At 53.5% G+C, this 26,736-nt stretch overlaps 9 protein-coding genes across 9 annotated transcripts; 4 read left to right on the top strand and 5 right to left on the bottom strand.

Annotated features, from left to right (window-relative positions):
* Positions 1-2,058: 2,058 nt before the first annotated feature.
* CLAFUR5_02213 (uncharacterized protein) lies at positions 2,059-3,094 on the top strand (the record flags this gene model as incomplete). The annotated part of the gene is made up of 3 exons (XM_047901361.1): positions 2,059-2,073; positions 2,234-2,553; positions 2,638-3,094. 3 exons carry the CDS (start codon positions 2,059-2,061, stop codon positions 3,092-3,094), a joined length of 792 nt encoding a protein of 263 aa, XP_047755489.1.
* A 308-nt stretch (positions 3,095-3,402) lies between these two features.
* Positions 3,403-6,609, bottom strand: CLAFUR5_02214 (Regulator of Ty1 transposition protein 10; the record flags this gene model as incomplete). Its single annotated transcript, XM_047901362.1, has 1 exon — positions 3,403-6,609. The coding sequence occupies one exon, from the start codon at positions 6,607-6,609 to the stop codon at positions 3,403-3,405; it is 3,207 nt and encodes a 1,068-aa protein (XP_047755492.1).
* Positions 6,610-7,099: 490 nt separating this feature from the next.
* On the top strand, positions 7,100-8,604 carry CLAFUR5_02215 (uncharacterized protein; the record flags this gene model as incomplete). Its single annotated transcript, XM_047901363.1, has 2 exons — positions 7,100-7,146; positions 7,200-8,604. 2 exons carry the CDS (start codon positions 7,100-7,102, stop codon positions 8,602-8,604), a joined length of 1,452 nt encoding a protein of 483 aa, XP_047755491.1.
* An 852-nt stretch (positions 8,605-9,456) lies between these two features.
* CLAFUR5_02216 (uncharacterized protein) lies at positions 9,457-9,789 on the bottom strand (the record flags this gene model as incomplete). The annotated part of the gene is made up of 1 exon (XM_047901364.1): positions 9,457-9,789. The coding sequence occupies one exon, from the start codon at positions 9,787-9,789 to the stop codon at positions 9,457-9,459; it is 333 nt and encodes a 110-aa protein (XP_047755494.1).
* A 285-nt stretch (positions 9,790-10,074) lies between these two features.
* On the top strand, positions 10,075-13,106 carry CLAFUR5_02217 (Ras guanine nucleotide exchange factor I; the record flags this gene model as incomplete). Its single annotated transcript, XM_047901365.1, has 4 exons — positions 10,075-10,545; positions 10,630-10,948; positions 11,051-12,954; positions 13,017-13,106. 4 exons carry the CDS (start codon positions 10,075-10,077, stop codon positions 13,104-13,106), a joined length of 2,784 nt encoding a protein of 927 aa, XP_047755493.1.
* A 660-nt stretch (positions 13,107-13,766) lies between these two features.
* On the bottom strand, positions 13,767-17,359 carry CLAFUR5_02218 (Psi-producing oxygenase A; the record flags this gene model as incomplete). The annotated part of the gene is made up of 2 exons (XM_047901366.1): positions 13,767-13,816; positions 13,891-17,359. 2 exons carry the CDS (start codon positions 17,357-17,359, stop codon positions 13,767-13,769), a joined length of 3,519 nt encoding a protein of 1,172 aa, XP_047755496.1.
* Positions 17,360-19,082: 1,723 nt separating this feature from the next.
* Positions 19,083-20,108, top strand: CLAFUR5_02219 (Putative enoyl reductase; the record flags this gene model as incomplete). Its single annotated transcript, XM_047901367.1, has 3 exons — positions 19,083-19,122; positions 19,178-19,390; positions 19,444-20,108. 3 exons carry the CDS (start codon positions 19,083-19,085, stop codon positions 20,106-20,108), a joined length of 918 nt encoding a protein of 305 aa, XP_047755495.1.
* Positions 20,109-20,670: 562 nt separating this feature from the next.
* CLAFUR5_02220 (Lipid phosphate phosphatase 1) lies at positions 20,671-21,915 on the bottom strand (the record flags this gene model as incomplete). Its single annotated transcript, XM_047901368.1, has 1 exon — positions 20,671-21,915. One exon carries the CDS (start codon positions 21,913-21,915, stop codon positions 20,671-20,673), a length of 1,245 nt encoding a protein of 414 aa, XP_047756775.1.
* An 886-nt stretch (positions 21,916-22,801) lies between these two features.
* Positions 22,802-24,314, bottom strand: CLAFUR5_02221 (Acetylornithine aminotransferase, mitochondrial; the record flags this gene model as incomplete). Its single annotated transcript, XM_047901369.1, has 2 exons — positions 22,802-24,118; positions 24,168-24,314. The coding sequence occupies 2 exons, from the start codon at positions 24,312-24,314 to the stop codon at positions 22,802-22,804; spliced, it is 1,464 nt and encodes a 487-aa protein (XP_047756776.1).
* Between the last annotated feature and the right edge of the window lie 2,422 nt (positions 24,315-26,736).

Consider the following 26,736-nt stretch of genomic DNA (forward strand, 5'->3'; position numbering starts at 1 on the left):
AAAGCTCGTGCCGTATGTATGTATGTATGTATATTGCTCCCCAAAGACAACCACGTGAGGTCTGCTCGCGCTACCTTACCACACTGTGACTCTCGTACCTCGTGAGACTTTCTCCAGATGCACTACGCTTCGACACAGGCACGGACCGCTGCGTTGTCTAGCCTCTGATGACAATGCACGTGCTGGGATGAGGTCTATCGCCCTCGCAGGGATGTCCATACCATTGTGTGGCGCTGTGAAACTGATGATCCGCTCGGGTTCATGACAGGGCAGTGTGAAACCTCAACGATATCCACTACAGTCCTGGATTGATCGCTGTTGCCGGTGTTGTCGGGTTTGCCAACAGTGGTTCTGCGAGCTTGCTGTGGTATGAAGAGGAAGGGAGATGCCGGGACTTTTTAAAGCTGCGTCAGAGGCGCTGTCAATCAATATATTGAAGTGGGTAGCAGCTCAGGGATGATTGCGAATTTTTTCGCGTGGGTTGGAGGCGAGGTTCCGAGTTCTTGGGAGAGGTGATCAATTTGCGGCCCGTGATGGGGCAGCGGTGTGGAGGTGGAGGTGTTTGTTGTCGATGTTGTAGCGCCTATTCCGTTGCTACCGCTAGAAGAGATTCAAATATTGTGCTGTACAGCACCTACACGCGCTCGGATGGAAGAGTGAGTTGTAGACCTCAACGGCAATGCAGACCAAGCGACTCGCCGTTGTGATCTGCAGCATCTAGAGCTTCCGGTCGCGATTGCTATCGTGGCTCGTGCATCTGAGGATGCTCGAGAGGTGGACTCTCACACTCCACCAGTGTTTGAAGACTTGGCATGAATTGATTCGGTAGTGCTTGTTAGTCGAGTCGACTTGGAGCAATCTCAAGGCCCCATGGTACCAGCAGCAGCACCTTCAGTCGTGTCCCGTGTGATGCAGCGATTCCATGACGAGTGTCCGAGTCGTGGTAGCAGTAATTTGCATCTGTGCAGTTGCCAAAAGTGACTCCAGATCAACGCATATTGGGGCTAATGCACGCGGTGGTGGGACCTGCAGTAGAGCGTCTTCCAGCACTTCTCGTCGGGAACGACTTCCACATCGAAGGAGGCGTCACCTCTCTCTATAAGCAACTCGATAGGCAATGTTTATGAACACCACAACCTGACATGAAAGTCAACAGAGTTTGTATCGAAAGAGATGAAGGGCGGTGCTCTTAGCCACACGAACCGGAGGACGCTGTGCCAGTGGGCTCGGGCGGGCATGTCGGGCGTCGATCTGAGCTGAGTCGTATCAGGGAAAGTGCCAGGGGGACTGACTTCTAGCCTCATGCACGCTCACCTCTAGCGACTTGCATCCCAGCACAGAGTCACGATATGGCAGTGAGTGATTGGATCATCGTCGCCGTTGCACAGGACGCGGTACACGTTGCCGCGACCGAGATTTTGCAGACGAACCACAACTGCCCGAACGGCGGTGGAGTGGGAACTTGTCTGGGCTGTGGCTTGTGGAGACGAGGGTGTTTGCCGGATTGAGCTGGGGAGAGGAATCATATGGTGATGTGAATGCCGTAGCTGCCGATGGCAGATCGTCAATGGTAGCGTATGTGAACAAAGACGAGATCTGGAGGATATTCCCACAGCAAGGATAGTCGGCACGATAATGATGGAGACGAACAAGCCATCTGATGTGCACGTCGCCAAAAGCAGCGCCACAGCTGCAGCAAACCGGGGTGGGTTGCTGCTATAGCGTTAAGCTCAACCTTGCTCGACGGTGTGAACGTTTGTTTGAGCGCCACGCCACGCCCCGACGAGCTCTCCGTGTGTGTGATAGTCGGCCGATATGCCAACGCCAACGCCTTCTCTTCTGGCCTTGCACGCCTTGTCTCACCTGCGGTGCATGGGAGCGTTTTGCGTTCTCACTGCACAGGCACACCAGGTTCCTTCTTACAGTACCAGTCGCTCCTTTGCAACTTACTACGGACGCTGTGAAGCGTTGCGCACGCTCTCTGGTCCTTGAGCTTTCTTTCGCTTCTGGATACGCCGTTTCTTGGATTGTTGGTTGTCTTTGTGCGGGTTTTGGGAAATGGACTCTTCGCATGTACGTTTTGACCTCTGATGTCGTCCAAGGACGTGACGTGCGACGTTTCGCTGCGGTGGAGTACCATGGCCTGGCTGGCTGGCATATTGAGCATATCATAGCATGGAAGCTGGAGCTTCAATCAGTATCGTATGGTCGTACTAACATCGCCTTCCCACAGCGTGAGCCGCAACGGCTATCAGCTCTATACCAATACCACAACGCCCCCGAGGTCGCACCGGCACATGGCTTGGAGTACGACGACACCATCTACCCTTCCTCCGACAAGTACCCAGTAGTACGCGAAAGAGCATTCAGCGGATCGGGCAAATATGGCTTCTCAAACAACAACCACCCACCCATGATCATCTTTGGCATGAAAGTACGGACGTTCCTGCTAGTAGCATCAGTCATGACAATAGTCGTTGTTGGTGCAGCAGTAGGCGGAGCAGTAGGAGGACAGCAATTACGAGAGAACCAGGCTCAGACGCAGAATGTCTAGTAAGTGCAGTTGCAGCCTCGCAGCTTCCTAAAGAGGTCACATTCCTCAGATCATGCAAGGCAGGAACTGACCTCACCTCACAGCACAAACGGCACAAACTCCCCAGCAACACCCCCCTCCTCAGCCTCCTCCTCCCCCAGCTCCACCTTCACCGCCGCAATCCCGACTTACACCCCCCTCTCCGACTGCCCCCAATCCAACGGCACCTCCTACACCAGCGCCTTCGCCCAAGGCTCCTCGGGCGACGTCCCCTCCCACGCGGGCCTCCACTTCACAAAATACTGCGACCTCTCCAACCCGCTCGGTTCCAACGGATCTCAACGCATCGCCGAAGCATTCGTCTACAGTTTCAGCGATTGCGTGGAAGTCTGCGCGGGGTACAATTTCTGGAATAATGGAGGCAATTGTACTGTGGCGGTGTATCAGAGTGGGGGAGGCAGGCCGGGGAATTGTTGGGTGGGTTATGCGGGACAGGTGGAGGTGGGAGAGTTGAAGGTTGTGCAGGGGACTGATGTGGCGGTGCTGGATTCGAGTACCTGATTGGGGTGGTTAATGTATAGAATACCCTTGAGTGTGGATTGAGTGAAATAGATATAAACAGTAACGGCGGAACGACAGGAATTGATTTTGGGGATTGTTTGGGTATTAAAAAGAGCGGTGGCGTTTTGAGGCGAATTGATATATGGTCGATGCGATACGTCTGCCTCCGACTGGATATGGCAATTTTCTTGTGTAGAAATCGATTATGTGGCAAAGACAGGAAGGACGGATCCCAGGACATCGTTGTTCTTCTAGATACTGAGGAGGATTCCTGGCATGGTACGAAAAAAATACCACGCCAAGCTCTGTCAACCGCTTTCACTCCCATCTTCGAGCCGTGGCACCTTCCAAACATCCAACCCAACCCCAGCAACCAACAATCCCTCCTGCCCATCCTCGCATCGAATCTGCTCCATACTCGACACATCAGCAACAGCAGTAAAGACGTTCGCCACGAGCTTCACATCGATCATGTCGCTGCCTTTCTTCCTGTGGTCGAGCTCCACCTGCCACAGCTTCACGCGCTGATCGATACTCGCCGATACAAACCAGAAGTGACCCTCGCTGACGGCCACAATGGCAAGCGCCGTCACAGCCGCCGCGTGAGCACGCGGTATGAGCAATGTCCGGAACAACGTCTGTGGCTCTGACTCTGCAACTAGTGTGATCCCGATCGCGTTGTCGTCGCCGCCGGTGAGTATCAAAGTGCCCACTGCTGCAAAGCTTAGCTGGACTGTGCTCAGGATTGCACTTTGGTGGACTTTGTGTCTCTGCTTCCATTTCAATTTCTTCTGCTTGTTATCCGTCAACCAGGTTGTGAGGATTCCATCGGTACTCGCTGTAATGAATCGTTCGTGATCGGCACCGTGCAAGTATTGAGTCAGACACGATGTAAGGTAATCGCCTTCTGCTAGGAGGATCCATGTTCCGTCGTGATACTGCCAACAGCGAACGGTGGAGTCCGAGTAGACCATTGTGATGCGGAACATCGCGTCTTTATCGTGAGCTTTCTGGTCTGCAACGTCGAAGCTCATGATCCGCAAGTCTGATGTGCCGCTCTTGGGGTGTCGAGACGCGCAGATCACGCCGAGATCAAGCTGAGGGATGTCTGTGGTGATACGCCAGACTAGGAACTGTTCGAAGCCGCCGCTGGAGAAGAGGTACTGTCCATCCGAGGACCATTGGAGGTGCTGAATGCCGGTGACGTGCTTCTGGAGTGTATGGATACACCTGAAGCTACCATTTTCACACCTGTTCAGCTTGATGTCTGTGTCTTCTGCGCCGGTTGCAAAGAGTCCAGGATCAACAGGCGATGTGGCGATACACTTCATTTCTCTGCCATGACCACCTGAGTTGACGGTTTGGTTAGGAAGATGCTCCTGGTGCGCGAAGTATAGCTTGGAAGCTTTCGTCCAGACGAAAGTGCCGCCGGCTTCACTGCTCTGGAATGCCCAGTTGCGATGCACGCCACCGCACTCTATGGACATGATCTCTTGTTGTATCGTCACGTCGAGAACAACGAATTGTTTGCCTCGAAATCCCCAGACCCGGATGTTGCCTTGAGCATTTACTTCGCAGCCTTCTATGTTGGGACCGAACGGCAGCTGCAATTGATGTCGAGTCGCCAGTGCGATATCAGTATCGTCCAGTCGGATTTCATGGGCCGCAAATGTGCCATCGCGGCCAGTTGAAAAGAGCCAGAGCTTGTTGCTAGGCTTGTTGTCTGGTGGCTCTGAAAGAACAAGCTTAGTGACAGTCTCTTCGCTGTGCACATTTGTGCTCACGACGGACGGCGACAGAAGCTCGTCCTGCCGGTACCTTCTGTACACGGCGATCGAACCACCTCTCGAGCCAAGCACAATGATATGCTCGTCGGCCCCGCTATGATATGTGGTAAAGCTAGTCACAACGAATCCATCTGGAAGGCTCAGCTTCCCTTCGCCGGTAGCAGGTTCACCATGCTGGCAGTACAAGACAATGCTGCTTCCGACGTTGGTAATCAACAGGTCCAGATCCCTCGGACAAGGGGCGGACGCATCGTAGTAGTGTCCCGCAACGAACAGCCCAGCCACCTTTCGTTCTGTAGTAAGTAGAGGCTGCAAGTCACTTGCGTGCTCCGTGCAGGAATAAACCGAACCTTGCGACACTGCAACGAAAGCCAACCCCGATGCACTGGCAATGGCAGAGTATCCACGAAGCTCGGGCAGGCAGTCAAAAATTATCCTAGCTTGCCAGCTTCCGTTGTCCAGGCCCAGTAGATGGACTTGTCCCTGATCGTCGGTTGCTATGAGGCTATTTTGGCTGATGAAACCATATGATCGATAGTTGCTGCCAGTCGTGATTGTCTGCGGGTAGGGTGACACCTCGCCCTGTCGAGACAGTAGAGACTTTACATCGGTGAAGTGGAACGAAGCTAGCGCACCATCAGCGCCTCCAGTGATAATCTGCGAGTCGTTGTGGACCGCGAGTGACCAGATGTTTTTGCCATTGTGCAGTCTTTCTGCGTTCACCTGGGTCAACTTTTGAGATGCGTTGGTCTCCTCGGCTTTTGCAGCCTCCAGCCTCCAGGTTATACAATGGGCATCCTCTCCGAATGACAGCACGTAGACCTCGCCTTCGGGCTGCTGATGGAAGAATCGTACATGCCAGATCCTGGAAACATGGCCCATGACCTTGGCCAGTAAAGGTGGGCCATAGCCTTCAACACTTTTTGCACCGAAGCCAGTCTCCTGTTGTTGATCTGAGATCTCAGGAGCTTGCAGACTGAGGTCAGACACATCCCACAAGCGTATTGTGCGATCATCAGAGCATGAGGCTAGCAGATGCTGGTAGTCGCCGACTGCTTTGGCTGCATCCGAGGTAGACAGCTCAACACCAAAGACTGATCCTTCATGCGCGGGAAACGCGTAGTGCGTTTGATGTGAAGCAGGGAGAGCGTCGCCATCTTGCCGTAGAAAGCACGACCAGACGACGATGTCTCCAAAAGCAGTGCCGGACGCAATGAGACAATGGGAAGCACTTAGCCATGTTACTTGTGCGCAGTAGAGAATGCAATTGGAACCCGAGACTACGGGCTCCAGACTTAGCCTCAGATCGTTTCGGTTGTTTGTGTGCCTGGGCTTGACCAGAATCAGGGCGTTGTGCGCTGTTACGATTGCTGCTGTGAAGTCGCCACCATTGTTCAGTGCTTGAGGAGAGAAGGCAGCATGAAGAATCCAGTCATCGGCCTTCGCGACTTCGCCGACCTCGATGTCTATGCTGGAAGTGGACTGCCTTACAAGGCGTACACGGCAAATGTCATGGCCGCCATGTACTAACAGCTCTCCTCCAGAGGTGTTCCCAGACCGCGTAATGACCCCATGAATAGCTTGGCCTCGAAAAAGTTGTGCTGAAGCGAGTAATCTTCTTGTTTTAATATTGTAGGCTCGAAGAAGACCGCCCTCTCCCGTGAGCACTACATCGTCGTCCCAGAAGGCGAGTGCTGTCACCGGCACACGGTGTGTCTCATGCTGCATGTGCGATCATATGCGGTGGGTGAAAGTCGGTGTTTTTGCAGAAGTCCAGTCACACCTTCTCCACGCTCGGAGTCGCAGTTCGCTTCGCAGACCCTTGCACAAACTGTATGGTCCGAGCTGAGCCACGAGGCCCGTCGACCTGACAGTCGGTGCAACAAGCACATGGAGCGTACCACCTCTGAACAGAACCTCCACTTCATGCCATGCCAACGATGCCAATACGGTGTTCACGATGCGATTCCATACAGGCCCTGTTGCCACCCATCTTCTCGGCCTCGAGTCGCGTTCACTGGCGTCCATTGCATGCCGTCATCGATCACAAGCTTCCACCCGCCTGGTGGTTCACTGATCTGTACCGAGCTACTTGGGGATGTTTCTCTCTTCGCCTTCATTGGTATTTGGCCTTGCTTGCGTGCTGCTATCTCCCTTTTCCTCTTGATTCTCTTGATCTCTCTTGCTGTTCGTTTCCTCTTACTTGCATTCCTTCATCATGGCTTGGCCGAAGCCTTTCAGAAGGACCACTGCTAACACTAGAACGTGAGTTGCGATCACATGCAGAACCGGGGGAATGGTACTTACATGGCTTACAGCTGCTGGGGCTACACTTTTGACCTGACGGATGACCACCTCACGCCAGAGCAATGCTTGCCGCTCAAGCACTCGTACGACACGATAGCAGAGGATGTGCTGGATCGATTGAACGAGATATCGCCACCACCTTCGAAACATTTACCGCGTAACGGAAGTCAGTTTACACATACATCGACAGCAGATTTGAAAGATGAACAGGGAACAGAGGAAAAGCCAAAGACACCGCAGAGGGATTTGTACGCAGTACTCAGGGACAATAAAGATAAGGATGAGTTGCTAGAGAAGTTCTGGAACGATGTCAACACTGTGCCCGAATGGGTCGACTGGGAACAGATACAGCGTGGACAAGATGTCTTCTATCGGTACGGAGGTGCATGTTTGACAGGTCTCGCATACCAGTCGTTGCTAGGAGGCATGGGAGCAGCTCGCGTTGTCGAGACGCTGGCAAGAACAGGAGGTTTCAGCACGAAGGTGGCACGAGGACGACTGTTCGAAACGACACAGCACATTCTACAATGCACCAAATCCCTCGAAAGCGTGCAACCTGGCGGCGACGGATTTGCCTCGACAATACGGGTACGTCTCCTCCACGCAGCAGTCCGGCAACGAATCATGAAGTTGCGCGCCTCCAAACCAGAATACTACGACGTCGAAGCCTGGGGCATACCCATCAACGACCTCGACAACATGGCCACAATCACAACCTTCTCCGCCTCCCTCATCTGGCTCTCCCTCCCCCGCCAAGGCATCTTCCTCCGCCAACGCGAGATCGAAGACTACATCGCCCTCTGGCGCTACATCGGCCACGTAATCGGCTGTCCCACAGACTGCTTCGCAACCCCCCTCCAAGCCAAACACAACATGGAATCCCTCCTCCTCTACGAAATCCACCCCACCGCCACCTCCAAAATCCTCGCCAACAACATCATCAAATCCCTCGAAGGCCAAGCTCCCGGCTACGCCTCCGCGGACTTCCTCATCGCCTCCGCCCGCTGGCTCAACGGCAACGCCCTCTGCGACGAGCTCGGCCTTGCTCGTCCGGGCTTATACTACTGGTGCCTCGTCGCGGGTCAGTGTCTGTTCTTCTGCGTGTTTTGTTATACCTACCGCTCCATTGCGTATCTGGACAAGCGCAAGATTGAGATGTTGAAGATGGTGTTTTATAATATTATCGTGCATACGAAGTATGGTCTCAAGGGGGAGGAGACGAAGTTTGATTTCAAGTATGTGCCCGAGTACTCGACGATTACGGAGATGGGGGAATGTGAGGAGGAGAAGGCGAATTACTCTCACGTGGAATCGCGGAATTTCAAGACGTTTCTGGTGGGTGTAGGGGTGTTGGGGATAGGGGCTTGGGTTACGACGAGGGTTGTGGGTGGGTTGGTTAGGGCTTATGTTTGGTAGTCTTGTACTATCGTGTACAAGTGGTTTACTTCTTGGTGGTGAAGCTGGTTATGCATGATGATGTAGACTTCGTCTTTTCTCGGTTTATGGTGCAGAGACACATGTGCGAACGAGTCGTGTGATAACCCGGTGTGGCTGTTGGTCGTATCGAATCGGTGTGAAAGGCGGCCCTCCCTGTCGGGTCTTGGAAGCACGTACGCGAGGTGAGGTGCATAGAGTTTGTTATGGGCTGGGATTGGAGGTTGTTGTGCTTGCAGGGCTTGGGGGCAGTATTTCGTGATGCTGTGAGGGTACACAGATCCTATACCCGCAGAGACAGAATCCGCCCAAGATATTCGACCCAAGGGTTATAATAGCAGAGACACAACCCAACCCGACCCAACCATACCTGTTGCCAAACGTGTATGCCATGGCGCCTACAAACAAATCCACAACCCACAATGTAACCCAGCTCGAATCAGTGCAGCTGTCGGAACCGCTCAGGTATCTGCCACGTCTCCGTTCGGTGCATTCACCGAGGTAGTGTGCCTAGTGGTGGATCACATGTCGTAGGAAAGAGCTTTGGTACGCCGTCGAGGACTGTGAATGCTAGGAGATGTTTGATCGAAGGGATACGGCCTATGGGCGGGAGAGTGACCGAGGATGGCCGAGATGCCTGTTGCGTGTCTGTATGTCTGTCTCGTCGATGTAATTGCCAAATGCTATAGGACTTGCAGTACTTACATGGCTAAACTTGAGTGCTCTCCATTAGGCCTATACCGTGAACCTACCTCTCTAAGAGGCTGTTACTGTTGCGCCACTTCATCGATACCAGTCCTACTGACGTCAAGCTGCTGCGTTGATAGAACACTGTTAGTTCGCACCATGTGTCTGCATGACCGGCTCCTTGATGACTGCTCCTTCGGGGTTCGTCGGTTGTGCAGCGGCGCTTGTGGTCAAGCAACGCCTGCCACTGCTTGTGCCATACGTGCCATACGGACATCGATCAAGATAAACGTCGATGTCCTTGGTCGATAGCTGGTCATACTTGACCACGAAGCGAGCTTGAGGCGAGGTGAGGCGCAACAGAGTTTCCGGAACATGGATTATCCATGGCTCTGTTGTGATAGCAGACAGGAGAGCTGCCAAGGCATTGACACGGGAGAGTGCATCTGCCTGCAGGAAAGCTCGGCCATTGGCATCCATTCGACTGCAGCTGCAGCTGTCTGTGTCGTGCTGAAGTCGTTCAGCTGCGTCTCGCCTCAAACGCCATCCTTCGTGCTCGCAGCGAGAGTCAAGCCACGCGGTGGTCCAGGACATGGCTGACTGCTGTTGCTGCTCGTCCATCAGGTTGCACAGCAGCGCGGGACTCCCTCCTCGCATGTGCAGCAAAGCCGTAGCTACGTCAAGGGCTGCACGCCCATAGCACAACGTCAGCACACAACGGTCCGGTGAGGGGGTAGTGCCCTGGTGGGAGGGGGAAAGGCTCCGATGCCTGCGTCGTCGCCCACGACTGCCACTGGCCGCGAGTCAACACGGCGGCCCAGCAACACCGGCACATTCGAGACGCAACGTTCCCAGCGACGGGAGAAGGCGAAGAGCAGCCAGAGCTATGCAGGACACCATGGCCGAAGAGGGTCACGGCACGACAGCAATACTGTCGTGAGCAGTGGTACAGCTGCAGAGGAGGCCGATGGAGGCGGTGGTGTTGCTGAACGACCACGGCCCAAGGCGCGAACCAACTCTGCACCTGGGCCTCCGCACTTCAACGACAGGGGCCTGAGTAAGGGCATACATATTGGCCAACACGGAGGAAATGATGCCCACTCTACCACATTCCAACAGCTTCCCCAAGCCAGAGGCGGTGCACAGTCTGCTGTCGAAGAAGAGGGCGAGGACGAAGACGAGATCTCCGGCGTGGTGGGCAAGACCAGATCGTACCAGCCATTCTCCAATCCCGAGGTATGGCCAGACAACTCACATGTGCAGGTGCCAGGCGGCGCGTACTGTACGAGAATAGAAGCTAACAATTCCACGCCGACACAGCTTGCGCAACCGCTCCCAGAAGTCAACATCGCCATTATTGGCGCCGAAGGTGTTGGCAAATCCACCTTCATTCAAAAGGCTCTCGAGCTGCCCGACCTCCCTCCTTCGCAGTCCGCTGAGCGGAAGATCCCCATCGACGGCAGCGTCTACCTCGTTCGTTTGCTGGAGCTGCCGATCGACAGTATAGAAATCAACGATGATGACACGATCGACTGGCCAGACACGATAGAGGATAAGAAGATGCCGAGGGTGGATGGCGCTTTGGCTCTATACGACGTGAAAGACAAGTCGAGCATTGAAGATCTCCCTGAGATGCTGGGTGAGTACATGTACTATGGGGCGCATGCTGCAGAGGGGTAGTGTTGTGTCGCGCAATGGGGGTAGTCAAGGTGTGGGCAAGCTGACAATATGATTCTGGCAGATGCGATCACGAAGGCCTCATTACCCACAATCCTGATCTCCTGCAAGTGCGATACACCATTGGACGAACGCGAAGTCGATCCAGCCCGAGTAGAAGAAAACGCGAAACGGGCCATCAATTCCATCAGTACTCTTCAGATATCCGAGTTCCACCCCGAAACTCACAGACGAGGCATCTTCATGCTTTTGAACACTATCGTTAACACCCAGCCGGAGCAATATTTCCGAAGCTCGTCAGCAAATCGTCGGAGGGCAGCTTCGAACGCACTACGACCGGTATCACCTCGAAACTCTGGCACACTTGGGCACGCGCGCTCAAGCTCAGACTACACTGGCTCTCTACACAAAGACCCTAGACGAAGTAGGCACGACTCGACCTTGACTACCGGCCACGGCTCTGGAGATCGGCTGAGAGTACAAGCTACAGAGGATCATCCAATGCAGAGCTCGTTTCTACTGGAAGAGTCTGCCAGCGAACCATCGCGCGCATCATCACAGTCGTCTGCGAGTGTAGATCCGGCGGCACTGGGCACAACGGCCATCTCGACTGCTTTCTCAGAGAATGGTGCGACATTTGACGAGCTGGTCGACAGGCTGCTGGCTCAGCCAACCTCGAAGACTGACCTGAAGTTTGCCGCTATATTCCTTGCCCTGTACAGGAAGTTCGCCGCGCCTGGGAGATTACTTGAGGCTATTGTCGAGCGGTTCGATGCGCTGGAGCATAACGGGAGTCCACAGATACTAAAGACTCAGACCCAGCTGCGCTACTTGAGCATAGTGGAGCAATGGGCGAAACTGTATGGTGGTGATTTCGCCTACCCCCAGACGACCCGCCGTTTACGGACGTTCGTTATGAAGCTCGCAGAACTTCGCATCTTCGCGCAAGCTGCGAGGGAAATCCACATTGACATCGAGAACGTACAGGAGGATGATGACACAGATTGGGCGTATTGCGATAAGGATCGAGAGACCTCGGGAGATCGTACCTCGATGTCATCTACGGCCAGCACACTCATTGACGATCCAACCTTCTCTGCTGAACGCGACCTAAGCGGAAGCACGATCAACGAAGAGGAGCCATACGATCGTCTGCCCAAATTTGCCAACCAGGTCATGGCCAACGTCGAGCTGGCACAAAAGCAGGCGCAACAATTCCAAAGCGTCCCTCGAATACTCCTCACGAAGGTTCAATGGCGAGCACTAATGGAACAGCCGGACGACGTCATCGCTCGCGAACTAACAAGAATGGACTGGATCATGTTCTCCTCTATACGATCTAGAGATCTCGTCCGACATTGCTCTTTGTCCAAAGCCCAGAAAGCAGCGTGCAAGAACCTGGCTCATGTGGACCGCATGATCGAGCACTTCAACCAGCTCGCAAGCTGGGTCGCGAACTACGTTTTGTTCAGAGACAAGCCCAAACACCGAGCCTTGATGCTTGAGAAGTTCATGCGCATCGCTCGCAAAGTCCGCGAGCTCAACAACTACAATGCCCTCGGCGCCATAATCGCAGGCGTCAAGTCGACTTCCGTCCATCGCCTGACTGCCACTCGAGAGCTCCTCCCTGCAGCTGTTGGTAAAGACTGGATGAGGCTGGAAGCACTCATGGCTCCATCACGGTCACATTCGGCATACCGTCTTGCATGGGAAAACAGTTCGTCCGAGAGGATCCCGTACCTACCACTCCATCGAAGGGATCTCGCGACGGCCGAGGAGGGAAACAAAACTTTCCTTGGCGATGACAGTGAAGGCCGGATCAACTGGAAGAAATTTGAGATTATGGGCGATGTCATTGTCAGTTTGCAGAAAGCGCAGGGTGTGAGGTACGGCAATCTTGGAAATGGACAGGGTGAGCAAATCATTAAGGAGTTGGTGATGGATGTCAAACTCGTGAATGACGAAGATGTAAGTGGTTTAATACCGACAGTGTGCTGGCAGCGGCAAGGGAGACTGACGTATGGGAACAGGATCTTTACGAGCGAAGCATACAACTCGAGCCTGCAGCCAACAGTGCTATGGGTCCCGGAGCGAAGTTCAAGGAGTTCTTCAAAAGATGAGGTGACACTCTAAGAAGACGCGTCATGTGGAAGAGGAAAGACTGGAGAGAGGAAATCTATGGAAATGATCTTGACGAGGGTATATGAAAAAAGACGAAGAAAGATGTTAGAACAGGGACTTAAGGCGCACTGTGGGAGCAGATCTGATGGTCTTGGATGGGGCGAAATTCTGGACTTGGACAAAAAGCGCTTGGTGCTGTGGACATTCCTGGAGGTGGAGTAGAGCTTGTGGTTTTGGCCTCACGGCGCAAGAGATTGGATTTTTTTTGGACTTTTGGATCATGATTGGTGTATCTTGTGTGGATGGCGAGCGATTTGGATGGAATGTGTACCCTACCTACCTTTCTACAGCGGGGAGCAGATATGTATGGGAGTGTGGTAATGAAAGTGAAGTCAAAGTCACTTGTGATTGTGTTCCACGGGTTGGGAGGGTTGCGTGTGTGTACATCGGCTCTGTTTGTGCTGGTGCACATCATGGGACGAAGTCAGAAGAGGTCAGACTGATCTCGAGGAGGGAAGGTCAATACATGTAGCAGGTGTACATGACGCTCCTCGCCATAAGGATAATAATCATCAGCACTACGCCACACCCCCACAACGCGCTCACCACATAAAACCCTCCAAACACTCTCAACACCCAGCCGTCCGTCAAAAATCTCATCAATGCCTCCTCGCCTCAGGAATTGGACCATCCCAATTAATCTTAAGACCTATCACACAAATTAGCACACCTTCACCTTCACCTTCTCCAAACATCAACAGGTTCGAACTGAACTGAACTTACTCGTCGGAAACGGAAAATACAAATCCCAATCCTCCGTCAGATAAACATGATAATGCCACTCCTCGGGCACCACTTCCTTATCCCCCGGCACAAACTCCTTCAACACCTTCTTAACACAATGCTCGCCACTACTCTTCCCAATCGCGACCGTCGCGGGTCGCAAATTGTCCAGACGCCCGATGACTTTCAGCATCGTCGTCAAGGCTACCCGCGTCATCGGGAGCCCGAGACATTGGTGTGGGCCCTGGCCGAGCATGAGGTAGGAGTCGATTGGGCGGGTCAGGTCTAGGGTGTCTGGGTTGGGGAAGTATTTTGGATCGCGACCGGCGGCTTTGAGGTCGACCATGATCTTGTCGCCTTTTTTGAGGTTGTGGGTGCGTTTTCCGAGGATTTCGGTTGTGTCCTCGATTGTAACGTCCTTTGTCGCGACTCGGAAGATTCCCGTCTCGCCGCGGAGGCGCGCGCCTTCCATGAGGTAGTGCATTAGCGTATCGTCTGCTTCGGGCGTGTCTTGCTTTGCGAGCTTGTTGATGTCGGGGAGGTATCGGCGGCCTTCGGTGAAGAAGTAGTCGAGGGCTTGGCCGAAGAGTTGGCCTTGATTGGCGACCATGCCGCCGGCGGTGCCCATGATGTTGCCCCAGACGAGGTCGTCGATGTCTGTGTCGGCTTTGCAGAGCTCGGCGATCATGTGCACGCCATAAGCGCCTAGAGGTCCGTCGTTGGGTTTGATGGTGTCGATGAGCCATTCGACGAGACGGCCGCCGGTGGCGATGGATTGGACTTGGAGTTTCATGATTTTGCCGAGCTGTTGGCATGCTGCGCGGGCTTTTTGACGGAGGGGGAAACTTTTGGGGGGGTCGAGGTCGAAGAAGACGCAGATGAAGACGGCGGCCATGATCATGTATAGCTGCTGCTCGGTGAAGAGGCCATGGGGGAATTTCTTGGTCTTCAGTGGGATGCTGAACAGCTCAGCGCCGAAGTGGACGTGAGCGAGATTGCCAACGTCTCGGATGATGTCAACATTGTTGACCCCAGCGAGTTTGTAGGATTTCTCCTTGAGCAGTTCGGTTGTCTTTTGCTCGTAGAAGTCGCGAACGGCCTTGAGCCACTTTTCGTTGCCACTCGGTATGCCTCTTGATGGTTCGCGTTGGTACATTGCATTCTCCATCAGCTTGCGAGACTTAGCGTTGGCAGGCCCGTCACCGGCAAGCATGAAGTTCTTGGCCTTTGGACCCATCAGGAATTCCATCGCTGGTCCCCATGTGACGTTGAATGTCTCCTGGTCGTTGGCGACTTTGACGGCTGCATCGTGGCTGAAGACCACAACGGGGTGCTTGATCTCCTTCGGCTTGTCGAAGTTATATAGATGATCCTTCTTGAGCACTCGGAGAACACGGTGCATCTCATCAGGTACAGTCATTGGGTAGTGCACGTAGACGGACGTTGGGTCATAGCTGTTGGGCAGTGCACGCAGCAGGAGCTTGTAGAACAAGCATCCATTGTCGATCGAGAGGTCTGGTTGTGTCTCTTGGTATCCCCAATTGGTCAGAAGGGCCGGCGTGCAGGAAGTCGTGTAGAATCTGTCACCTCGAACAAGAGCGACTGCATCAGACAGCACACCACGGGAAGCTGTGTAAGAAGGGCACAATCCTGAGCCTGGCATTCTGGCTTCCTTTGAGTCTTCGATCACCAAACCTGGGTACAATTCGATCTGATCAGGTGTATCGTAGAGGTGCTTCAGTGCTTCTTGCACCTCGACATTGTCTGTAACCTCGCTGAACTTCTCGTAAGGCTTCAGGTCGAAGTGCTTCCGCATTTCGTTCAAGGTGGCGCATTTCCATGTTCTGGCCTGCATAATGCCGAGCATTTCAACGGCCTTCATGACGGGCGGTACTTGTTGTGGTCCCATAGCATTGGCACAGTCCTCAATGCTAGCGGTGAGAAGCTCTGCAACATCTTCGTCTCTGAAGGAGCCCTTGTATGGGCCATCTTTCTGACGCTGCATCTTTGCTTGTTCGGCTTGGAGGCCCGGGAAAGGGCGGGCTTCTGGTTCCTGGTTATACAGATCGTCGGCAAATTCCTTGAGCCTGCCCAAGAATGGGTATAAGCCACCTGGCTTCCCAACATCCGCGGGCTTGACCTTGGGGAATTGCTCCTTGAAAAGCTGTTGTGTCCAAAGGTCATCCTTCTCCGACACGGCTGAGTGCCATCGGTAGACCAGGTTGAACTCTGCCGAAGATTGGTTGCCAGTCCCAACGGCTGGGCCATCTGGGATTTCGATGCGAGGATTGAGTTGCCAGTTGTCGTCCGTCTTGTTGAGGTTCAAAATCGTCCGAACGTAGTCGATGAGAATTAAGTTGACGTAAAGGTTGGTTGTGATCAATCGTGCCGTCTGGAACAAGTCATCGTCGCGCTTGTCGATCTCTTCGGGCTCTTTGCCATCACTCTCCGCATATCGCTTGACCGTCGGATGCCTTGGGTCCACAGAGAACCGATTGTCTTCGTTGATGGCGGCAAGCTGCTCGACAACATAGTTGTGGTAACGGTTGAAGCAAATCAGTAGAGCGCCAACACCAGGAGGAAACGAGAGAAGACGAGACTCTGAGAAGCAATCAGGCTTGATCTTTCCGTTCTTGAAAGTTCTCATGCGCTTCTGCTCTTTCCAGTTACTGCCGTACAAAGGAGCAAGGTCGAGATATGAAGATGTCAATGAGACATTGTAGTCCTCGTGCGAGGTCCTAAAGACATCGTGAATGATGATACTCGCCAGATAGAAGAGCACACTAGAGATGCCGTTTGGGTGCGCCTGTCCGGCTGGCTTCTTCCGAGCCATCAAGGCATCGAACAATATGCCAGGGTCTGGAAGGGTTGCCGACTGCTTCGTCTTCGGAGGGACTGTACGGGCGTATGGCATGCCAGCTCTGCCGATGTTCGGGTACTTGTAGTTGTTGTTCTTGCCGTCTGGTTGGCGGAACTTGTACTCATCGCTGAGCAGTGTCTGAGGTGGGTGCTCGAGGTCATCCCAAAGGGTTGTGATAAATTGGTTCGTGATCTTCTTCTGGACCTTTGCGTCGGGCATCTTGGACGCAACAGCGACCAAGCTCTCCATGAGATAGTCCCTGTCATCCAAAGGCTCCTTGAGCGCGGCATGTTTGAAAGTCTCGAGGAGTGCCCCGAGGTCGTTGATATCCTGTCTGCGGATATCTTTGTACAGATTCTCGACATCCTTCATTAAGTTGGCTTTGTCTTCTTGGGGTAGCTCGCTGCCATCGCCTGTCTCAGTTGGTAGTGGAGCCCTAACTGCTTTCAAGAGGCTGCCGAGTTGCTGGATCGATTCCCAAATGCCCTGCTTAGTCTCCTGTAGCTGGGGCGATGCTTGTGGTGCAGGAACGTCATGTCCATTGACTCTGCCATTGGCTTGGGTCTGGCCCGAAAACTCACTGCCAAAGTGAGGGATATAGCTGCTCATATTGGATCTACGACATCTGTTAGCTTGGAGTGTCCAAGAGTCGATACTGCTATCGCCAACGCTTGGTTCTTAAGACCACGGAGCGGGCCATTAATATGCCCATATTCGGCTGGCGAGCTCTGTATTCGTTGTCCATCCTCTACAGCGTCTGTGCGTTGTGATCTCTTTGTTCCAAGATCTTGGCCGACGGAACTGGTTTGAGGGCTTGAAAGAATGCTCGCCTGCGCTCTCAAATCTGCAGACTTGCTAGCATAATGTCGTGGTTTGGAGCTACGCTGGCCTTGTGACTTGGGCGGAAGTGGTGGCAATGGTCGCTGCAAGCTGCAGTTGATGAAAGGTGAGTGGTCATGTAGACTCCCGGAGGATTTGGTCCGCTTTCCGTAGGTGTTAGGCATTGTTGGCCGTTGAGCATGACCTCCCGACTAGCTCTGTGGCAACGTTGTTCCCGCTCAATTATGTGAATGATGTTTTCACACCAAGCCCGCAGCGGCCACGCTTTCCAGCGTTGAAAGAAACATGGCAAGGTAGGTACGATCCATTCGGCCCGCTGACCTAGGTTTCCAATGCTCTTTCCCAGATAACATAAAGCAAAAAGTTCACGTACCATACAATGTTCCAATGCTTGTGTCCTGTTGTCCAAGGGTTCGGCTTGGCGTTGTGATACAGGCAGTAAGAACTCCAACCAAGAAATGCAGTACAAGGAGACCGCTCAGGTAGTAGATGGAAAGGAGCCTTACGATACCCAGGCGCGAAAGATGTGGATTATGTATACAGCGCATGCTCCAGATCTCCCCACCGCGCATTGGCAGAGGGCGTCAGCCCAAGGCGTGTGCTCTGGCATTTTTGACTTTGCGGACGCTGCGGCTGATCCGATACCGACTTTCCGTAGGCTGCGCCTCGAGAAACAGACTCGAAGAAGAAGAGGATCCAAAACGCTGTGCGAGCTGCATAGTAAAAGCTCGAAGCTGAGAGGTCGAGGTGGGGCGCTAGAGACTCGAGCCCTGCAAGCCACCTCGTGGCCTTGGACGGAAAGGTATCAGCTCTCGCGAACGCCGAACCTTGTCTGTGCAAGACTGGCGGTATGGGAACAGAGGACCCCACTGAACACGACGGCAGGACCTTGATGCTCGTGGACATCTGGTGATCAGGCTGACATATGACGATGTTGGGACGTTGTTCCAACGAGTTCATTCGGCCCCTTGCAGTAGTTTGCCGAGACGTCTTCACAGGATTAGGAAGTATGTTGGTGTAACGGAATATTCGGCATATTCGGCGGCCAACCCATCGTTACTGCCCTTCCTGCAAGACGTCGCGAGTCTCGAGCCTCAAGGCGTGATTGGACAACTTGGCTTCAGCTATTCGTGAGGACGCCCTCAGCGCCTCGTTGACCCTGGCATCAGCTGAGGGCGAAGTCTGTTGATCCATGTAGCAGACCCCACCTTGGTATGCTGCCAATGGAGGGCAGACTCTTGGTCAAGAACATGTGAAGCAAGAGGCGTCCACAGAGGGCGGCAACATAGATGGTCACGATGGTCAACGATATGTTGTCCACAGTCACTGTTCCTGTGCCGAAAGTGGTCCATGGTTGTTTGACGACAAGCTCATCAATATTCATTGGAGCTCGGAAAGTTCAACGGCCCGATCGCTGCCGATGCTTTATGCGACTTCCCTGAAGCATTGAACGCAATTCTTGTACATCGTCTGAGCAAGCACAGCACCAGCCATGGCCTCCAAACCGGTCAATCTGCAACTCAAGCCGCGAGGTAGGTGACATTGTTTGGCGGCCTCAAGGTGACACTCCGTACTCACCGGTAGTAGGCAAACGCATTCCAGGCCTGCCGAAGGAGACCAGCACATACATCCAGGGCAGCACAGCCGACCTCTACCACCGCATAGCAGCCGAGTCACGCTTCGACATACACCGCCTACGCATCACGAAAGAAGATGGTACCCTCGTACCTAATGACAAGAAAACCACAGTCGACAGCTTGGGCCTGAAAGATGGCAGCGTGGTACAGGTCAAAGATCTGGGTACGTAACAACACACAATCCGACGCATCCACCTCTAACGAGCCCCATCCCAGGCCTTCAAATTGCCTGGCGCACAGTCTTCATCATCGAATATCTCGGTCCCCTTCTCATCCACCCACTCTTCTACTACGGACGTCCCCTCTATCACAAGAATGCCTCCGGCCCACCATCCTCCCTCCAGACCCTCTCCTTCGCTACGATAATGCTGCACTTCCTCAAGCGCGAGCTCGAAACAGCTTTCGTCCACCGCTTCAGCAACGCCACCATGCCAGTCATGAACATCTTCAAGAACTCAGGCCACTACTGGATCCTCTCTGGCGCGTTGGTAGCGTATTTCACATACTCCCCCACAGCGTGGGCTGCGGAGCCGAGTAGCGCGTTGTATACATACTTCGCACTGGCCCTGTTTGTGATTGGTGAGCTAGGGAACTTGAACGCACATCTTGTGCTTCGGAATCTGCGATCACCAGGCGGAACGGAGAGGGGTGTGCCCAAGGGCTTGGGATTCGATTGGGTTACGTGCCCGAACTACTTGTTCGAGACGATTGCGTGGGTGGGTATGGTGTTGATTACGAAGAGCTGGGCTACCTTGCTGTTTGCTGTGGTTGCTGTGGGAACTATGGCGCTTTGGGCGCAGAAGAAGGAGAGGAGGTATAGGAAAGAGCTGGGTGGATCGTACAAGAAGAAGACGTTCGCGATGATTCCGGGAGTCATTTGAGTGGATGGTGGGGAGCGGAAGTCGTGCAGATACGTACCAAGAAGATGGAATGTGAAAGACAGTAGCAGGCACATGTACAGGAATCATCCATTAGGCATATGGCGGGTATAACCACGCAGATTAACCATCTACAATTGCATTTATGACCATCCCAGTCCCTCCTACAAAAGTCGTATCCTGCATCGTAGAAACCCCTGCCTTGCCTTGCATACACGACCGGACGCTCACTACAAGGACATTCGTGAGAGTGTATATGAGGAATCATTGTAGACAATTGTAGCATGGCTGAGGGCTGTCCCGTCGTTGATCGAGGCTTCATTTATGATATCCTTAGATGTATGACATCCTATCGCATCCGATCGCATCCTTCGTGCTGATCTTCGATAGATATATCATCCACTTCTGCCCATAAAATCGAGTTTGTTGCTCTGTGACAATCCTCCAATCCATTTCCCTGACAGCTGAAACATCTCGCTAAAACCGCAGCAAATGCCTTCTTCGCTTTCCCACCCCAATCATAAAAACCATCAAACTCCTCCCACCCCTCCCCTCGCCCGGCTGGTCACGCCCTCCCCCCCTGCGCCTCTACATCCCTCCCCTTCCCCCTCCCACCACTCGCAGTCTCCCACCCCTCCTCACCAACATACCCCCCCGTCCCGACCCCTATCGCAAAAGCTCTATTCCTGCTCCTCGCACCCCACGCCCATCCTTGGCCCCTGGAGATGGGGAGGTGGTACCATCGGAAGGATAAGTAGGCGGTAGCGATCCCGATCAGGGAGCCAGAGATGATGTCGAAGCCGAAATGGTAGAATTCTACGTAGCGGGTGGAGCAAATGTAGACGGCGACGGCGACGGGGAGAAGAGCGGGGATTATGAGGTAGTTGGGTGGGGCGGCGGCGGCGTTGCGCATCCAGAGCGGGGAGGTGGAGATGTCGTCGGAGGTTGGGTGGTGGGAGGAGGGGCCGGCGGCGCCGCGGTAGGTTGTGTCTTCTTCGCGTTTGGTGTCTTCGCTGTCGCCGCGGGCGCGGTTGGAGTGGAGGGGTAGGAGTTCGTGGTCGCCGTTTTGGGGGATTGTGGAGCGGAGGGGTTGTTGTTGTTGTTGCTGTTGTTCGAGGGGTGTGGGGAGGTGGGGGAGGCCGATGGCGAATTTGGAGCAGAAGTAGAGGGTTAGATATAGCAGGCCGGACCAGGACCAGGAACTGTGACCACTTGGGAAGGAGCGGAATCCATCGTCGAGAAACGCGATGTCGGGTTGTGTGCAAATACTGAAATCCACCAAAGTCCAGCTTATACTCAAATCCTGTCCATATCCGCCCACGACGTGGTCTCCAATGTTTGAAAGGTCGGGCTGGCATTTCGCGATCAAGTTGGGGCGGGGTTTGCCGAACATGTTCTTCATGCCTTGGGTTATGAAGAAGGCTACTGCGACGGACAAGCATAGTCCCGCGAGTCCCTTCTCAAGCTCCCATAATTTGAGCTTGATGACTTGGCTTGTTGTGCTGACTCTTCTGACGTTGCCGCCGGGGACGAAGATTAGGGTGATGAGGGCGATGATTGCGGCAGGGACGACGAATGCGATGACGCCTAGCATCCAGATCGAGATTTGCTCGTCGACTACTGGGTTCGAGATCTCCAGATTCAGGAGGGAGAAGGGTCGGTGGTGAGGGCGGACTTTGGAGAGACCTGCGCCGGCTGCTGCGAAGACGATGATGATGAACCAGTCGAACAGGTAAGATACGACGAGCTTTTTCGAAGGCTTGCCCGTTGCGCCCAAGAGCGTGCCTTTGTTTATGGCCATACGCGCCATGATTGTTGTGGAGGTACTGCCAATGCGCCTGGTTGTAATTCTGCGCAACTCACAGTGATGAGGTGAGGTAAGGAAAGAACGACGAGGATGGAATGCTCAAAACACAGGTGACGAGTAAGGACGACCTGGATAGTACAGTTTCTTAATACTTACCAACAAGACATCTAGCCGAGAAGCGGCAGCATGGTTACCCACCGATTACCCATGCGTCTTGTGCGACCACTGAACGAAACGCAGTGACAGTACGAACGAGACGTGAAATGGCGCGCGTGTCGTCAGCAAGCGTGTGGCTGAGGGTTGTGTGCTTCAATTCCAGTTGCAGCTAATTGAAACTTATCCAGCACGATGCCATCACACCAGTCTAAATGGGGGTCAACTTTGATGCCGATCCAATCAATTCTAGGCCCAAGACCGCGACTGTGTGCTCGGCTGGACTTGGCGAGAGGCTGTGACCATCGCCAAGTTCAAATGTCGTCTCACCCTCGTACAGAAAGGCAACTGTACAAAGGCGCAGAGTTCTGCTGCGAGTGCTGAACGACGAGACGAAAGACTTTCGTTCGGTGTCGATCCAAATCCTTCGCGGACGTGGCCGTGGCTTGCGATGGCGCGATGGCACTGAACGACAATGGACCGCTGCATCGGAACGCGCGCGAACATCGCCGGCGCTTCATCCCACGGCGATCTGAATCTTCAGCAGCGGGATCCGATACCATAGCCACTCGCTGTGGCTATGAAGCAGTATCAGTATTGTTTGACATCTGCTCAAACGCGGAGCTTAATGTTGTACAATGCCAGTCTGACATGCGACCCGAAATGGCATTCGAGCGGCACCGTAGTGTATAGACAGATCGAGCGGTTGCATGCGTGTCAAGCTGACGGTCTCACTTCAAAGGGGTCTCATTTCTTGCTGGCCATCTGTGCCTTCGATCTTGCCAGGAGCTTTGAAGACAGCATGCATAGAGTCTTGAAGAATCTTCATACCCTCGTCAATCTCAGAATCTGAGATGATGAGCGGTGGCACGAAGCGCAAAGTGTTCGTGCCGCAGGTGATGATGAGCAGACCGCGTTCTCGTGCGGCTGTGATGACCGGCGTAGGGTCTTCGTTGAGCTGCAGACCCAGTATTAAGCCGCGACCTCTGACCTCTTGCACAACATCAGGGAATGCCTCGTGGATGCGAACAAAGTGCTGGCGGAATCGTGCTTCCTTCTTTAGAACGTCCTTGAGCAACTCTGGCTCTGACAGGCGTGAAACAATGTAATGCGCCACACGGCAACCAAGAGGATTGCCACCAAAGGTAGTTCCATGGTCACCGGTCACGATCTTGCTCGACACATCCTCAGTCACCAGGGTAGCTCCGATTGGGAAGCCGTTTCCGAGCGCCTTTGCTGTAGTGACAATATCCGGGTGTGCCTCTGCAGGTAGATCGGCGTGGGCCCAGAGTTTACCAGTACGTCCCATACCGCACTGAATCTCGTCGTGGATCAACACTGCACCCACCTCTGTGCAGCGCTTTCGCAGAGCGATGAGGAACTCGGGCGTTGCGACGTTCACACCACCCTCGCCCTGAATTGGCTCAACAATGACACCGCACGTGCTGTCGGTGACAAGATCTTTGATCGCACTGACATCGTTCAACGTGCCGTACCTGAATCCTGGAATCATCGGAGAGAATGGTTTCTGGTACTTCGGGTTCGGTGTTGCTGATAGTGATCCCATTGTTCGGCCATGGAAAGATCCATTGAAGCTGACAAGCTCAAACTTGCTGCCATCAGCTTGTACGCTCCTGCCATACTTTCGTGCGAACTTGATAGCGGCCTCATTTGCTTCACTGCCAGAGTTGCAGATGAAAGCTCGGCTTACATCGAAGCCACCGGCTTCTTTGGTCTTCTCCACGAGTAGCTGACTGAGAGCTCCTGTCCATGGATTGTAGTAGAGATTCGAGGCGTGTACCAATGTTTGCGATTGCTGGTAAAGGATTTTGCTCATCTCGGGGTCACAGTGGCCCAATGCATTGACTGCAATTCCTGCAGTGAAGTCGAGATATTGCCTGTTCTCCACATCCCATAGGTAACATCCCTCTCCTTTGTGGAATACCGGCGGTGGGCGGACATATGTTGGGACCATGTAAGGTGTGTGCGAGTTGACCAAGCGGGCTGTCTGTGAATCGGAGGGGGGATCGGGTGTTCGTAGAGATGCTTCCTTCTGCCATGATTGTTAGCCCAAGACGATACCGCCAGTCGATTGCTCATACCTCAATGGCTTTCAGCTTGTCTGCCGGCAGACTCGAAGCTGCTGTTGCCGCTGCCGCATACGCGCGTCGAGTCGTGGTGGGATGGACATTGCGAGTTTGTGTTCGCAATGCTGCGCCAATGCGCTGGCTGCACGTTCGGAGAGACATTGTATCTATACAAATGGTCAAAACGACTGTACAATCGGCACTGCGGGACTCATAAGAGGAGTATGTGCTGAAGGAGTCAGACGAGAGTCATTTATTACTGCCTTTGAAACTTCGAGATTTAATGACGCTGTACTGAGCCGATGCCGGACAACACGCGACGATCCGGTCATCTCCTGAACAACATCCCTCTTGCGCGTTTGTCACTTCTCTCCCTCACTCACGCGGTATCTTTCGGCATCATCGAAGCCATGGCAGAGTCCATATGGTGACATCCTGCTTTTCAGTCGTTTCGCGGCCAATACATGATCACCCAATGGGCACATGGCGGTCCAGCACAAGGAACATGCCGGTGTTGACCAGGGCCAGTGCTGGCAGTGCGTAGCTGCTTCGCGCAATCACACGGTCACACCTCAAGGAGCGAGAGCCGCCGATAAAAAAGTTGATTGCCGCTGAACACATCGACTTGTTCCGACGCAATGGCTACATACCTGCTTGAGCCTGCCGGCGTGCTAGTAGACGGTTGCGTGGACCATTGCAATTGTATGAGCGGACCGAAGCGGCATCTCATTCTGTCAACAGTCCTTGAGCAGATATCAGGTGCATCCCATTGCAGTCATTCATTCGGGACAATATCAGCGCCTCAGTTTCGAAACCATCTTCAACAAAGGTTTTCCGGAAGCTCCGAGCATTTCGTTGTTTCTGGAGACCACAGGTCTAACATCTCCAGGGGGTCATAGCCGTGTCGGTCCCCATGCACCCGCGAAGCGGGTGTTGGACAACCCAGTGATATTGGACACCTCAACGATATCAATGAGGTGTATTCAACTATCTACTGGCTATATCGTCCATACAGGCAAGCCATATTGGCATAATCTTCCGTCTCTCCACTGGATAAGCAGGTCTGTTGTATGTCCCCTTGATATAGCTCATAATCTTGCTTATCCGGTGTCTCAATTCACCCGTTCTTGCACGTGCTAGCTGGGCTTCAAGCTGCTTTACTGTGTTCTCTTCACGTTCTTGTATAGCAGCTCTTGCGTTGATAGCCTTCATGACACCTCCACGCTGAAGGTGTTGTCTCTTCTGAGTGTTGCGAGCATTGCGAGCGTTCTGGCGGACCGTGGTGTTGTTCAATTCAGCTACTGCTTCGGCGCCCTCAACGATAGCAATCTGGGCTCTACGGAAGAGTGGCTCCAGTCGCTGCTTAATAGACTCATCTATCAGTGGATCAGCTATAAGCGCAGCAGTGTATCGACCGAAGGTCCTCACTGTTGTTGGAAGCTGCTTATCGTTTACAATCGGCTCCGGTGTTGAGACTCGTTTATTCGATCGAAGAGCAGCTAGGTCTTGCCTTGCACGAGCCAATATTGGCTCCGGATTGAAGGGGTAGATACTACACTTCTCGAAGCCGCTTATGATGGTTGTCGGCTTCATTGCTTGCCTTCTGAAGGCCTCGAAGTCATGCAAGAACTCGAGCTTGTTGTAGTCGCTGCAACCATAGCGAGAAGCTGAATCCACAGCCTCTGCGTGCCAGTGCTTGTAAGGCTGGAATACGACCACATCTAAGAGCTGTAGAAAGTGTGTTGTATGGGCTGGCAGTGCAAAGGGGATTATCAGATGCTCGTCACAATATTCAATGAATTCAATCGTGAAGTGAGAGCCGTACCCATCCATCAACAGCAGCCTGTATGCACCTCGCTGTGTCTTCGCAGAGTGCTCGTTGAAATGTCGCAGCCATTCCAGTGTAAGCAGGTCATTCGTGTATCCAGAATCACTAAAACCCACAACCGTGTCGTCTTCAAGGTGTTGGTACCACGTATTCAGGTGCATCTTCCCTATCAAGATGAGGAAGGCTGGAATCACATGCCCAGCTGCTGAGACAGCAACAACATCCGTACAGCTCTCACGGTTGTTGGCAGTAGGAAGGAAGTTCTTCCTCTTCGGATATTGCGTAAGAACGTACTGGTTCTTCGCAACACCAATGCGGAAGCCAGTCTCGTCCATATTCCACATGTCCTCAGGCAATATGCTATGCTCTTGACAGGTCTCCCACAGCTTGCTGTACCACCATTCAAGGTCACCAATATCCCATGCCGCTGCTCTTGCTGCTTCCAATGGTTGTTGCTTCACCTTCTTCTATTCTGGATGTCGATTGAGCCATCGTTGTGGCCACTTCGAGCTCACAATTGAAGGTGATCTAGGTCCAGTATGGTATCGCTTGAGGATCGAATTTGCGCTGATCTGGACCATCCGGAGTCGCGCGGATACGCCTATCTTGTCACACCTCCTCAAGTAGGTTGCAAGAACAGCTTCTTGATTGTCTGTCAACACCGTGTGCGTACGCGGCCGTGTGCTGCGTAAGTTGTGACCGAGAAGTCGTCTTCTGAAGCGTTGGTAATCGACACCCCAGTTGGCGGCTACCTGC

This window comes from Fulvia fulva, chromosome 1 (assembly GCF_020509005.1).
Source record: "Fulvia fulva chromosome 1, complete sequence".
In the NCBI taxonomy this organism is placed as follows: domain Eukaryota; kingdom Fungi; phylum Ascomycota; class Dothideomycetes; order Mycosphaerellales; family Mycosphaerellaceae; genus Fulvia; species Fulvia fulva.